Source organism: Talpa occidentalis, unplaced genomic scaffold (assembly GCF_014898055.3).
Source record: "Talpa occidentalis isolate TD23 unplaced genomic scaffold, MPIMG_talOcc4v2.1 talOcc4.3, whole genome shotgun sequence".
Taxonomy (NCBI): Eukaryota; Metazoa; Chordata; class Mammalia; order Eulipotyphla; family Talpidae; genus Talpa; species Talpa occidentalis.
Window position 1 is genome coordinate 26868850 of NW_023603184.1, and position 15401 is coordinate 26884250.

Consider the following 15401-nt stretch of genomic DNA (forward strand, 5'->3'; position numbering starts at 1 on the left):
TGGGTTTACATATGTTTGTTTTTCAAGCACCAAAGTTGTCTCTCTTATATTTGCAAACAACAGATTAAGTTGACCTCTAAACAACGTGTGGGTTAGGAGTATGACCCCTGCATAGTTGAAAATTCTCACATAACATTTGACTCCCTAAAACCTTAGCTATAGTTCTCCTCTGGTATCCTTATGAATTGGTTTCAGGATGCCCTCCTCCCCACACTACCATCTCCATGTCAAAATCTACAGATGCGCAAGGCCCTTTTAGCTAGTCCTGTGTTTGTGTCTGTGGATTCAGCTAACCTGTGTCCGATGGTTAGTTGAATCTGTGAATAAAGAACTCATGGATAGAAAAAAATCCATGTGTAAGTGAAACTAGTAGTTCAAACATTCTTGTTCAAGGGTGAAATGTGTAATACATATGTAGATAAGAGAGCAAAGAAATTTTCTAAATGCTTTTATTTTTTTTCATCACAAAAATTTCTGCACCTTTCGGGCTCTTCTTGCTGGAAAAAGGAGAGCTAGTGAAACATTTGCTAATGGCACTTTAAAAATGTGTGTTTTATAGAGGTAATAATGTACTTTTTAGGATATGTTAATAATAAATTAAGGTTATAACGGTTGCTATTAAGAGAAAATAATGAGCAGATTAGTCTCAGCAAAAAAAAAAATATTAGTTTTGGAAGTGGGTAACTGAGGGATATCAAAACTAAAAAAAAATTAGCTTCATACAACATTCTACTATATGCATTTCTTATGAATAACATTCAATTACAGAACATAATACCTTACACAAGATCTGACATATAGTAGATAGTCAGAAAACATTTGTTAAATTTTATTGCTTTTAACACAGTAGTTTCTTCAGTAATAATTTCTGTAACTCAGATAAAAATAGAAATTTAAAAGAAAATTTTTGTTTTCTTATGAAAGTATATTCTTTAGAGAAAATACCAGCAGCAGGAGAGAAAATTGTGTGCTATATTCTAAAAAGTGATTCCAAATGAAATTTTTCAGAGATGAATACTTTGACCCTCTCTGTATTTTCAGTCTCTAATGACAATCTGTTGTCAATATTCTGAGCCTCATTCTTTTTCTCTATTTATTTTGGATTTCTAGAGTTAGGTCTCAAGTCATGGGAATCTCTATTGCCTTCAGTTGCTAAACCTTTCCCTTTTTTGTTCCTGCCTGACTTAGGTGGACATGCCAGATGGTATAAGTATTTCCTTTTCATAGCTGAAGAAAGAATCTGGCTGTGGAGTTGGGAAGGAAAACCTGGGTTCTGGCAATTTCTTGGCTCTCAACTCACCTTTTCTCAGTAGGCCTAGAAATCTCTTTGCACATGTGTTCTGAAGCTGTCTTAGGTCTTTGAACTTTGCAAAGCTCTTTTCTCCCAGTGGGATATCTTTAGGACAAAACTAGACTAGAAGTACTGTGGGATGCTTTGGAGAGGGAAGGGTTAGACCCATTAAGGATTGTAGTAAAAGGAGTGGAATTCCATTTGGTGAATTCCTGAAGGTAGCCCTGAGCTGATTCCAGTTAGGAGCCAAGGCTGGATTTCCTTGTTTGGTTCTATAGTCCTTTTAGTTTCCCCATCTGGGGCCAGTATATGTAGCAGGAAAGAAATCAGCCTCAGATGTGTCCTCTCATTTCTTTCTCACCTAAACTTCAGCTTCCAGGCATCGAACTGTAGTTTTGGGTGTACTCTTGATTTCTTCTGGCTTTTTATCATTTTTCTTTGATTCCTCGTTAGGGTTGCTATCATCAGTCTTCTCCTCCTTCACAACTTTGGTTTCAATCATTTCCTTCTGCTGATTCTTGTTTTTAAAAGGGAAGGCCGTCACATACCTGTAGTCATAAACATAAAATTAAAGTGAAAAACTTCTTTGTAGCACGTATAACTAGATAACACTATATTTGTGATGCCACATTTTGGTACAGTACATTGGGAGCTTTACTACAGAACTCCACACAACTTTATTTCATGCACGCTCAAATGCATGAATACATCCTCACATTAATGGATTCATTTAGATGGTACAGAAAGTTCATAGACCAAACTTTTGGCTGACCTTACAATCCTCCCAACAAAGCAAAGACTAAAAAAATCAAATAAAGCATGTACATCTTTGTTTCTTGATTTTCAAAGGGCAACCATTGATCTATAGTTAAAAGCTGAATGAAATATACTCAATGACATGCTGAAATCATGGGAAAGACTGTGTGGTAAGGAAGAGTGGTGAGATGAGGGAGAACATTATAGTCTACAAGGACTCTCATCTCCATTCTGACCAAGAAAATGCCAATACCAACCAAAAAAACACAAGATAGAGATAGGACAAAGATGACAAGGCTAATCCAACAAGCCCACCTTTTGACGTAGCAAACTGCAAGACCAGCTGCAGCAGCAAAGAAGAGGAGTGCAAGCACCAGGAGGGTCGTGGGAACACCTGGAGGAAACAGAGACAAGGCCTGTTGGTGCTTCCCTTAGACATTGTGCACTACACAGCAAGTTTAACAGTTCACCTTTGCACATGATTGGCTCAAAAGAATATGGGAAAAAAGCCTTCTCTGTGACTTCACAGAAGCTGCTTATGATGTTGGAACCACCTCTGCTGCTTTGCTTCTTTTCTACAGAATCACTGGCCTTGCCCGACTGTAGTAAGTTACAGTATGTCTGTCACAATCCATTTCCTCTCTGTGGCCTTGAGATAAGTTTGGAGTTAATTAAGTGTAATAGCCTTACTTTTATATAGGAAAACAAACTTTCTAATCATAGGCATTTAAGGTATGTATTTTAAAAAGAACTAGATTTTTTTAAAGAAAATTTTTTTATTTAATATATAATTTACATCATCCTTCATTTTTGTACAATGTGTGCTTTCTCCTCTCAGGTATAGTCCTGTGAAATTCCCACCACCAATTCACTCATACGCTATCACCATAGTCCCTTATCCTCTTCCCACCTCTGTTTTGATCCTTCTCCCTCCTCCTCCCCTGCAGAATGTCTCTGATTTATAGTTGCCTGTTGTTTTTGATTTTTAAGTTATTATAATTACTTTTTTCCCTGATCCCTTATTTGGTTCCTCTATATTCCTCCTATGAGTGAAACCATCCGATGTTTTTCAAAAAGAACTAGATATTAATAGATATAATTTATAGTAAGTCATCACTTAATGTCATCAGTTTCTTGGAACTACAACTAAGAGAAAGGACATCTAACACAACCAATTTTACTGCATGTTAATTGACATAAATAAGAGTTAAGTTCCTATGGCATATTTCTGGTCTTAAAAAACCATCAAATTTCTGAATAAAGTCCCAGATTCTTCTAATATTAAATAATAATTTGCATTCATTCATTCATTTTTTAATCTGTTTATTCCCATGCAACGTTGCTGGTCACTGGAGCCTATTCTGGCAGCTCAGGATACAAAGAGAGACCCAACTCCAGACAGAATACCCTTTCATTGCAGGGTACACACGCACACAGATTGGGACAATTTAGATATGCCAGTGAACCTAACATACATATGCTTGGGATATGGTAGGAAACCAAAGTACCCAGAGAAAACCCACTCTGACATGGGGAGAAACCTGCAAACTACACAGACAGTGGCTCTAGCAGGGAACCGGTTGCTTTCCTCATCAACATTATAACAAAGTGACATTGAATGAAATGAGGCTATTAGAGAAGCTGCTGTATTTTTTAATGTCTTTGAGTTTTAAAAGGGAAGCTCTTTTAGCATTTTTAATGTTTCTTTTGAGCCTTCAAGTTCCATAATTTTATAAAAGTTGAGTTTGCATTAAGCTTTTATTTGTATTTGACAGGTCCTGAGCACCAAATCTGGAGCTAGGAAAATTTCTTTCTTTCTATTTTTTAAAGATTTATTTATTTATACAAGCACTGGGGTACAGGCCAGAGGTGTGGGAGGGTGAGAGAATCCACCAGAGACAGAGCACGGAGTGGAACAGGCAGAAGGACCGAAATACACTGCTGAGGGGAGCAGCGGGCGAGACAGGAGAGGTCCGCTGTGCCAGTGGGGAGGCCAGAGCTAGGAAAATTTCTGTGTTTTCTGTTACACACATACAGAGAGCTCTTACCTCCAAACCCATCAGTTTTATGCTTGACTCCTTGATTTTCAATATCTGATTCTGTGTCAGCAGATATGGTAGTAGTTTCCATTAAAACTTCTGTTATACAAATTACTTTTCTTTTCCGTGGAGCGGAAGTAGAAGCCAGAGTAGGATTAGGGGTAGAAGAAGGAGTTTGTCTGGTAGAGTAAGGTCCATCCGTAGATGATGTGACATATGTGCTGTCACTGACAGTCATTTCTGTTGCATATGTTGCAGTTTGAGTGTCAAGTATGGGATCTTGGGTGGTGGTAATTTCTGGATAACATGAGTTAATCCACGTATCTGTTGGCAGAGGGGAAAAATAACAAGTTGAATGATCTTACAAAAGTGCAAATTGTCCTTCCCTAAAGTCCTTCAGTGACCACCTCTACTCTATGGCCTATAAGGTCCTTCATGATCTGGCCGCAGTTAACAAGGTTCCCTTCATCTGATCAGTGTTTTTCTCAATCTTCCTGCTATACTGAAATTATTTCAGTTCTTTGAGATGCTTTTTCCCACACCAATACCTTTGACCAGTATGCTTTCTTCACCTGTAAGACTCTATCTCCTCGTTATTTAGCTAACTCTTATTTCTCCTGCAGGTCTCAGATTGAACATCTCTTAGGCCAGCTTGCTAGCAAATAGTATATGCAATATATTGTAATTTGAATTTGCATCTACTTAATATCACTAGTTACTTATGGCAGTGGGTTGCAGCAGCTAGAATATTATGAACAAAAAGTTGTTCCATTCATTTTTGAGAATTGAATAAATTACCAATCAAGGTGATGAGTATTTCTGAGAACACATGCATGTTACACTATTCACTTTACTTTGAAAAGGCCTCTATTCAAATAGACATCATCCTTGACCTTCTCTGCCCTATATTTTTAGCTACATTTCTCATCTTTTAGCATACGCTAAGTTCTTTCCTCATAATGAAATTTTTTTTAGTATTGGGGAAAAGACAAACTGAGCACAAAATACTGTGTTGGGCACTAAAAGTATAGAGACAAATAAGGTGGTTCCTACTTCCAGGAGCACAGAAATATTTTGATAAGAGTGGGGGAGCTCACTAATGAGCTGCAAGGTATGGAAGATTAGTGCATTCGTTCAACAAATATTTACTAAGTACCAACTCAGGTATAGTTCTAGATGCTAGTAGTACAAAATCCCTGCTTATAAGGGAACATAGGTGCCATTTGAAGAATGAAAATAGTAACAAAAAGAAAAATCCAGGCATTTCAGAAGATGATAAATGTTGAGAAGAAAAGTAAACACAGGATAAGGATTAAACTGATATGGTGGAAAGTAAGGGACACATACTCTAGATAGGGTGATAAGAGAAAGTCTCTGTGGGGAGGTGACACCTAAGACCTGAATAATAAAAAGTAGTCAGTCATTGAAGATCTAGGACAAGAATGTTTCAAGTAAAGAAAACAGGAAATTCAAGAACCTGAAATTGAATGAACTCAGCTTAATAAATAAAAAGGTAGGCATGACTAGAAGAGAGTAGCAGCTTATCTAGTATAGAAGAGGAATAGAATACAATATCTCAGTCACTAGGAATAGCATGATCCAAGAATCTAGAAATTTGAAGGTGTAGGTATGTCATAAATATGACTAGGAATGTAATGTGACTGGAGTGTAGGGGTGTGTATGATTGGAGGAATGAAAGATTGCAAATAGGAGATAAGACTGGGAAGATAGGTTGGTGCCAGAATATTGAGATTCATAATTGCTATGTTAAAGAATTTGGAGTTTATTCTGTGGAGAGGGAATTATCAATGGGAGTCCACAAATGTCCCCACTGATATACAAAAACCCTCATATATCCCAGTTTTATATATAAAAGACTTCATAGTTTATATCATATTCAGAAAGAGGGAGTCATCTCAGGCTGTGGAGTCAATGAGTAACAGGGTTTTAAGCAGAGGTATGGGGAGGACTGAATGTAGAGGAAAGAGAGTGCAATTCAAGAGCAAAGAATATTATTGTAATTGCATAGAAATACCAGAATCCAGAAGAATCTGGAATTTTAAAACTTAGATCTTAGAGATCTTCTAGGGGAAAGTGATTCCCAACCCTGGCTCTAGGTTAGAAATATTTGGGGGAACTTTAAAAAGATATTGATGTCCAGGTCCCACCCTGAGCCTGGTATGTTATTGACATGAGGTAATCATCATGGAAGGTGCTACTTGGAAGTAGCTTATGATTTAAATCCTGGCTCTTTCCCTTCATGACCGTGGCCACCTCATGGTACACTCTAAGCATGAATCATTTCTCCTGGAAAGTAGAAATGATAAACTGGTCTATCATTCAAGGACTATGAGATAGATAATATGTTGGGCCTAGTGTAGTACATGAGGACAATATGTAATGTCTAAGAATTAGTATCCTTTGCCTTTCTCTTCATTAAATGCATCTAGAAAGGCGACAGAGTGAGAGAGGAACAGCAATCTGGTCCCGTGGTTCCTAACCGGTCGAGGGGCAGTGTATCTCACCTGGAAGTGTTGGCACTTTTCCTTTCAAATGATAAATATAAGTACTCTGGAAGATACTGAACATAGAGTGTGGTTGGAGTTCAAGAGTAAAGGAAGGTTCCCTGAGAAAATAGCATTTGCGATTTGAACAGAGAGGAGTTGGGTGGTGAGGAGATGGGCATTGTGGCAGAGGGAACAGCATGAAGCAGATGGTGTACATCAAAGATTAAAAGCACTTTGGTCTGATCTCCAAAGCTCATACAGGTAGCCATAAGAAAGACAATTAGGATAAGGTTTAGGATGGGGTTAGGGTTATTCTGATTCTCAGATTTCACAATAATAGTTATAAAAAAAATGGAGTTATAGAAACAAAGAAACAGGGTAGGTTTAGGAGTAGTAATAGAATGAGTTAGGGTAACTCTGACCCTCATAAAGATAGTAAACAGAATCAGATGAATCTAGTTTATTTCAAAGTGGTACTATAACCACATAGAGTAGCAAATTTTTTCAAGTCACATTTGCACACAGTTCTTTGACATTTAATTTTTAGTGTTATTCCTCTTCTGTTTGCTTATACTTCAGTTGAATGATCTTACAAAAGTGCAAATTGTCCTTCCTTAAAATCCTTCAGTGACTGCCTCTACTCTATGAGCTATAAGGTCCTTTATGATCTTCCACTACGAGACTTATTTTTCCTAATAATGATGGCTTTATAATTTGGAAACTATTGTGAGATAAGAAAATATGTTATTTATTGGGAAATAAGATTTTCCATGTAAGAGAAAAGAGATGCAAATATAAGGTAAAATATGAAAAAACTTGAATTGTTAAATTTGAGTTGAAAATATCAGTACAAATTCATAATATAAATATTTTTGGTTGTCTACCAAAGAAGTTGGAGAAACAATAAAACTCCTAGCAGTAATAAGAACATTTTGCACCCGGATCTGTTTCCTAATTAGCATTCTACATTAAAAAGGAAATGAAAGGCAAGTGAAGGGAAAGAAAATGGGAAGAAAAAAGGGAGGAAGAAAGGACAGGAAAGGAACAGGGCTCCTTGGAGAAGTAAATGACTGATTTCATGTCTGGAACAAAGAAAGCATAAAATGAAGTTAAACATGTTATTTTGTCAGAAAGCAAGGAATTACTCAAATATTTATAGGATAAAGAGTACAAAAGTCAACTAGAAGGGGGCTGCTGTTTGTCAAATTTGGGACAATTTGAGCATCAAAAAGAATAAAGGATTAGTAATTATAAAATTGATTATAAAAAAGTAAAAATGGTGATATAAAAAGAAGGGAGGAAGTGTGGTGTGTGTGTGTGAGAGAGAGAAAGAGAGAGAGAGAGAGAGAGAGAGAGAGAGAGATTCTTATTTAGCAAAGAATGTCAGTAAATAAATGTAGAAGGAAGAAAAGATTTAGAAAAATCATCATTTTGCAGCCCCTCATGTAATAAGCAATTCCTATAAGAATCAATAATGGCTGCTTAAATTACAAGATAACGGATAGTTGGAGGTTAGGCATTTGCATGGTGTCAGAATATTACACTAGAGATTACCTGTTCCTTGCAAAGGGAAAGCATATCTTGATGATTTTATTTAGAGGGGTCTGGTGTTCACCATCTTACTCAAATGATCAACTTTAGTGTATTAATAGTGGGACAGACTGACTAAGTGTCTTTTGTTGTGATGTGATTCAGGTACATCTATTTTTTGCCAGAAATATTGAACCTCAGTCTAATCAAACCTCTAGACCTATCTTTAAATATACAGGAAATACAGGGGATGAAAATGTGACTTAAATGAAACTCTGAGGAAACATGTAAATCTTTTTGTTTAGTCCAGGGGGCTGGGTATCAGTCATATAATCACACTGACAACTGGCAGGAAGGCTACTCAGTTATAAAGCCAAGCTATTTGACAAACATGTTGATTACCAATTCCCCAGCTGAAGATGTGCTAAAGAGGCAGATGAGAGAAACAGTATGATGAAAAAATTGTTGGAGGAAGTTTCATGTTCTACCTTTGACTATCTGTAGAGTTTGAATAAGCCAAACCTCTATTCTGAGCTATAGTAGTTTCATCCATGAAGTAAGGAATTGGACAAATTATCTTTGAGGGCCTTTCCTACACTAAAGCCCCCTAGTTGAAGGAGCTACTTAGATCAAGGTTGCCCTGGAGCAACATAATGCTGCTGTTGAATGATTAATCTCTTGGATCTTAGAGAATGATTTTATATTTATCCTTTTGTGTGATTGCTCAGTCATTGAAGCTTTAGAAAGTTAGCTTTATGAGTATGTATGAACAGTAATAATTTAGAGAGAGGTTCTTATGACTTAGAGCAAGTTTTTAGCAAAAGAAAAATTTTCTGAGCAGTTTCTAAGGTAAATCATTTGGGCAAAGGTGACTGAGGTCTCCAAGCAAAGTAGAAAGGACTAGTGCATGACCATGAATGAGTCAGTTCTAATTTCTAGTTTCAATGTCTTCTTTCATAAAATGAAGATGTTCTTAAAATGTCAGATATAGCATCTGGATTTCTCTCCTGCAGAGGAATGTGAGGTGATGGAAAGAACATGGATTCAGAGTTAGACCTGTGTTTGAATCTTTATAGCAATGAGACTTTAGGCAAATGTACTTACATCCTCTGAGCTAAGTTTTCTCATCTGCAAAATATGGATAATAAAGCATGCCTCACAGGGAGATTGCCAGAGTTCAGTGAGATAATTTGGTACACTGCTTTGTCCATATTGGATGTTTCCTTCTCTTCTTCCTGTTTATCTTATAAGATGGAGGTGGGGAGGCATTGAAGACTTCTGGGGTGCTCTATCCTTATGTTGCCATTCAGTCATAATTTCCCTAACTTTTCCTTCTGAGCAGCACATCATCCCCTCTTGGCTTGTCACAGAGGCAGTTTTGGGGAGGGTTGAATGGCCATTGTCACGGTTGCTTTTGCTGCTGCTTAGGGTTACTCTTCTCTGACAGGTGATAAAGCTACAGAAATGTGCCACATGGAGAGGCTACAGATCTGACTCACCAGATGAGTTGTGACAGTAGGCAGTGGACTTCTTGCTGATTGGGGTTCTCCACATCAGGACACCTACTCCATTCTTCCCACACTTGGGGTTTGCAGAAATCCTAGAGATGACCAAGAACTTATCTTCCACCCATCCGTAGCTGTAAAAGGAGTACACATTTGAATGGATATATTAATCTCTATAGCTAAACAAGAACAGAGAGCTAAAAGGGTTCCAGCAGTGTCAGTGAATCCAGCTGTTTCTTACCTGCAAGTCTCAAAGCCATACTTCCATGCTGCTTCAATCTGGTCTTTGCTGGCCAAAGTTAGTCCCAGCAGTCTACAGGCCTCCGTGGCTTCTGTGAAATTCATCTGCTTAGCTGTGTTTTTGGTTGTCACAAGCGTGACCCCCTTAATTCTGCATTGTATTGAGATGGAAAGTTCTGCAAAGGAATCACATTGGTACTCAATTTACTGCTATTTTTGTTCTTAGCCCCTAGCAGAACAGTATTGTCTTGATGCAGCAGAGAGATTCATGTGGCTGGGATTGAGGTTTAGAAATGACATAGCCCGGGCATTTCTCACAAGGACATCCTGCTGGGTTAGGTGGAGGCTTGCTCTGATCCAGGTTGTACTTCTTACCACATCTGAGTCCATCATATCCTATTGCATTAAGGTGCCTATTCATTACATGGGGACTTTGGCTGCAAATTCCCAGGGTGTGGTCTAGATGATGCAGTTGCTGCAAACCATTTTGGAATCCATAAAATGAAGAGTCTGAGACTTTGAGAAAGACAGAATTTGGGCTCTGGTTAATAGAATATTAGCAATACTCCAAACCAGTGTGGTCTGGGGACACCGCTATTTCTGAGATGGCATGAAAAATGTTGCATTTGGTAAAACAGAATATGGGTTCTCTCAGTCCCAGGTCTTCTCTAGCCATTGTGGGGCAGACTTACTCAGAAGTTCTGGAGGAATGGAAGCAGTAGACTTTGCAAGGCAAAAAGACTTAATAAAGGAAGAAGAATCTTAGTCAGACCTAGATTTGAATCCAGCCTATGTTGCTTGCTAGCTCTGTGATCTTACAAGAGTTACTTCATTTCTTTAGGGTTCAGTCTTTCTTTTTTTTAAACTGAAGGAGGAATAGTACCTTATATGGGGTAGTGAGAGATAAGTGAATTAATTAAAATAAAAATGCTTATCATATTACCTGCTGCATAGTAGGTGCACAATACATCACAGGTAATATGTTATCAGTATGTTACCTTCAAAGCATTTTGGCTTTACTTTGCTAATCATTTACCAACTTCAGAAAGCTGAGATAGTTGAACAATTAAGATGTGAATAATATTTTACTCAAAGTCTAATGAATTTGAGTTCTTTGACCCCTACCCAGTAGGTTCTGGGATTTATAAACTTCAGTGAAATTATGAAATTTTACCATTCTGCTTTGACTTCATCCACAAAACTCCATGAAAGGACATTTCAGTCTTCTAGTAATTGCTTGTACGCAGATCTGTGCATTGGAGCCCTGTCAAATGCTTTGACCACTTCCTATTCTAAGTCCTCCAAGTGACGATGCTGTGCTTTTGAGCAGGGGACAAGGAGGAAGGATATGGATATGATACATAGTTTTTGTGGATGGTCTTGTTTGCTTCCAGGCACTGCTTTCACCAAAAGAGACCAGAGAGCCAACACTCAATACAACTTTGTGACATAACAACTGCTTATGACTGTATATGCTAATCTAATTACCTATACCAATATGGATATTAATACTAATATTATTTAACATCAATATTATTTTGACATCTATAATCCATTGTTGTTACTCTTTGCCAGACCCTGTCTTTTTTTAACAGAAACTTGAGACTCAGGGAAATTAAGTAACTTTCCCAAGCCTAAGAATATGGAGTCCAAGGACATAGGTGGCAGGTTGGGGGCAGAATCACAATTACGACTGACTTAAAACCCTAATTCTTTGCTAGGACTTTATTCTCTTTCCTGCTCTGCTGTGGGGAGAAGATGAACACACACACACACACACACACACACACACACACACACACTGAACTCTGAACACTATTTGTCTTGAAATTTGGCTCTTTTAGCTCATGCTTTTGCTATTGTTCAGTGGTCTCTGGCTACTTCTTTGGGAATTTCTGCAGAGAAGATTTATTAACTACACTATAAAGTGGTCTTGTTATTCTCTCATACCTCATTTTTACTGTAAATATTATTATTTACAATAACAATAGACTTATTCCAGGTGAATAGTCCTGGGTTTGCATTTCTTCTGTTGTTAATTGGCTGTAGAATATTTGGCAAGTAAGCATTCTTATTTGTAAGATGGGAATGGTTATATTTTCTTCATAGAATGTTTGTTAGAATGAAATTAGATAACTTGTACTTAGCAGAGGCTGGGTCTATGGTAGGTAGTCAACAAATATTAGTAATCGTATTCTGCCTTATATCATTTATGGGCAAAAATAGAGAATTAGATTCCCGGGGTATTATAGTAATTCCTTTTATAAGATTTGTCAGGTAACAGTATGCATAGTAGTTATGCTTAGGAATCAGAGAGAAATATAAACCCAAGCATTATTATTTACCATCTTTATAATAGGCAAATCATTCAGCCTCACTGATCTATAAAATGCTTTCTTGAGAAGATTAAATGAATTTTTATGTATGTACTTAACTTCTATATTGCTACATAATAGGCCTCAAAAATACACCTTCATTAGCCACCTTGTTTTCCCCAATCATGATTTTAAATAACTTTGACTGTTCTAAAAATTAATTTCCAGGTAAAATTTTGCCATCATGTGGATGGTCAAAAGAATGTGATAAAGTCATTGTCAAAGAACAGTTTCCAAAATAGTTTGAGTAATGGTGGCATTACAGGGGAAAATGAGTAGGGGGTTTCAAAGAAGACCAAACTTGTTTGAAAGTAACAGTGCTAATAGTGCAGGAAAAAACAACTATGTAACTCTAACTTCCCTTTATTTTTTTTTTATAATAAATTTCATTTTTATATTCCCCATACAATTGCAACCCCCCATTCTGACCCCAATCCCTCCCCTCCCGCCCCCCACCCCCAAAAAGTGTCTCTGGTTCATAGTTTTTTGTTGATTTTGATTTTCACTTTCTTATAGTTATTCATTTTCCTGGTCCCTTATTTAAGTTTTCTAGATTCCTGCTATGAGTGAGACCATCCGGTATTTTTCTTTTTCTTTTTGGCTTATTTCACTGAGCATGATCCCTTCCAGTGCCATCCATGTTGCTGCAAATTGCATGTGTTTATCTTTTTTGAATGCTGAGTAATATTCCATGGTATATATGTACCACATCTTCTTGATCCAGTCATCTATTTTTGGGCATTTGGGTGTTTCTAACTTCCCTTTAAAATTATATACAACATATGAATCAACTCTTGGTGTCTGGATGTCTGATCCCAACGTATTTTATATCTCAGGGCATCTTCCAGCACAGGAACACACAGTTTTCCTTTTAAGGTGCTTAGATTTTCATTTGCTCAAACTGTAATGAATGATTTGTGGATACAGCTTTTTTGCCTGCAGCATAGAATGAGGCATCTCAAAAGCCCAGAAGTCATATCAAATCATTGTTTTGGTAAGGAGCTGATGGATAAGCTATATTTTCTTTTTTTTTTTTTTTTTTTAATGTTTTTTTTTTTTTTTTTTTTTTAATAGAGGCATGCTTTATTTATTTGTTTGCTGGTTTGTTTGTTTTGTTTATACATGCACTGGGTACAGTCAGAAGCGCGGGAGGGTGAGAGAATTCACCAGAGCCAGAGCGGGGAGCAGAGCAGGCAGAAGGACCGAAGTACACTGCTGAGGGGAGCAGCGGGCGGCAGGAGAGGTCTGCACGCCATGTGGGACCCTCCTCCGGTGGCCGGGGAGCAGCCGGGGATCGAACCGGCGCCGCAGAGGCCGCGGGCAGCTTCGCAACCCAGCGCTCAACCGCTGCGCCACCGGGGAGGCCCGGATAAGCTATATTTTCACAGATTGTTCTCCAGTTAATTTACTATTCATCCTGTATTAAAACTAAATACAATCCATGGTAATAGAGTAAAATAAAAATAATTTTACTGACACTTCCAGAAATATAAGACCAGTCAACATTTAGTGAAAGTCAGTCACTTTACCCAGAATTAATGATTGCTTAAAAATTTTCAAAATCATGGTTTGCTTCTTTAGTGAAACACTTAAAAAAAAAGTTCTCTCCTCACTGTTTTGTTTCAAACTGTCTCCATTAAAAATATCCCATGGCGCGCGGACCTCTCCTGCCACCTACTGCTCCCCTCAGCAGTGTACTTCGGTCCTTCTGCCTTCTCTGCACCCCGCTCTGGCTCTGGCGGGTTCTCTCACCCTCCTGCACTTCTGACTGTGCCCAGTGCTTGTATAAATAAATAAATATATCTTTAAAAAATCCCATAATAAAAATTAAAGTCAAGAAAACATAAAGGTAAATGTGAATTATGTTGATGGAGTTGGCAATATGACCAAAACATATCTGACAGAGAAGTACTAACAAAACAGATCTTCTGTTAACACTGAGGATTGCCCCACTCCCAGAAATTCATAGTCAAGGGCTAAGTAGATTTAGAAAAGTTTGTAAGATCTTGCCTTTCAGGTTGGAAATCTGGTAAGAAACCTACCTTCTTTGTGGAGAGAGCCTTGGACCAGGAGCCTTGTGGTCCAGATGGAGGCAAGAAGCAATACCAGAATGAAGCACTTGGCCATTGTTTCTACTACTTCAAAGCTGGAGAAGCACTTCAGATGGCCCTGGCAGTCACCGAGGCAGATAGTCACCTGTCATGAGGGAGAGTTCTGGAAGTACGATGAGGCACACTCGCTGTTCCACTTCATAACCGAGACATCCGGATTTCCCTGCTTTCATGCTTCTGACTTGTCAAGGTCACTGGGGGAAATGAATGACGTCCCTTGAATGCCCAGCCTGTATTTTGTGGATGGCCTTCTGGAAATTTTAGCTGATGCTGACTCAGAAAGCACACAAATGGGGAAGGCAGATAGCACAGTGTGGCCTGGTGACATTTCCCAATTCCCATATTTTCTGCCACCACCCACCTCCCCCCAGCTCAGTTTTCACACCATTCATCCTTAGTGCCTCTGGAGCACATTCATTTATATACTCTGTCTCAAAAGGAAATTGAGCATGGAGTGTACGTCTTTTCCTCCCACAATCTGTGATTGATTCCCCCCACCCCCAGCTGCATATCCTTGTGATCTGTAGGGGAAATGCTGCAGCTTGTGAAAGCCAATGCCCAGCTCAACACAGAGGACAGTGTCTTCATGCTTCCTTAGGGACTTCCTTATACATTTGAAATTTCTATACCACTCCAGGTGATTCATTCTGCATCTAAAAATATTTCATATTTACAAAATACTACTAGCTGTAATTTACAAAATAAGTCATTGTACATCATACAAAAGGAATTTTGACTCTGCAGTAATAATCACCCCAAGCATTCTTTATATGTAACTTTTTCTTTATTAATGTCTCTCATATTCTTTTTTAAATTAATTTTTTTACATTATTGTTCATTTTTAAACAATATTTGCTTCCCCCCACCCTCTCAGGTGTAGTCCCCATAGAATTTCCCTCATCAAAGCACCCATGCACCGTCACCCTAGTCCCCTGTGCTCCTCCCTCCCTCTCTCTGATCCCTCTCCCTCCTGCTCCTCCCCTACAGGATGTCTCTGACTTATAATTGTCTGTTTTTGCTTTGTTGTGCTTTGTACTGTTACAATTT

At 38.1% G+C, this 15401-nt stretch overlaps 1 protein-coding gene across 1 annotated transcript; it reads right to left on the reverse strand.

Moving 5' to 3' along the window:
- Positions 1-419: 419 nt before the first annotated feature.
- LYVE1 (lymphatic vessel endothelial hyaluronan receptor 1) lies at positions 420-14753 on the reverse strand. Its single transcript, XM_037522665.2, has 6 exons — positions 14286-14753; positions 9870-10044; positions 9623-9762; positions 4096-4410; positions 2363-2441; positions 420-1839 (listed from the first exon to the last, which is right to left on the reverse strand). Exons 1-6 carry the CDS (start codon positions 14368-14370, stop codon positions 1653-1655), a joined length of 981 nt encoding a protein of 326 aa, XP_037378562.1. The 5' UTR covers positions 14371-14753; the 3' UTR covers positions 420-1652.
- Positions 14754-15401: the final 648 nt, after the last annotated feature.

What these genes read in the sequence shown, in the direction of transcription:
- LYVE1 (XM_037522665.2), bottom strand. Translation starts at nt 14,370, where the DNA reads ATGGCCAAGTGCTTCATTCTGGTATTGCTTCTTGCCTCCATCTGGACC. An exon ending in TAAAACTGATGGGTTTGGAG is followed by an intron (nt 2,442 to 4,095) that starts GTAAGAGCTCTC and finishes TGTTTCCTCCAG; the next exon opens with GTGTTCCCACGACCCTCCTG. An exon ending in GCAGTTTGCTACGTCAAAAG is followed by an intron (nt 1,840 to 2,362) that starts GTGGGCTTGTTG and finishes TTATGACTACAG; the next exon opens with GTATGTGACGGCCTTCCCTT.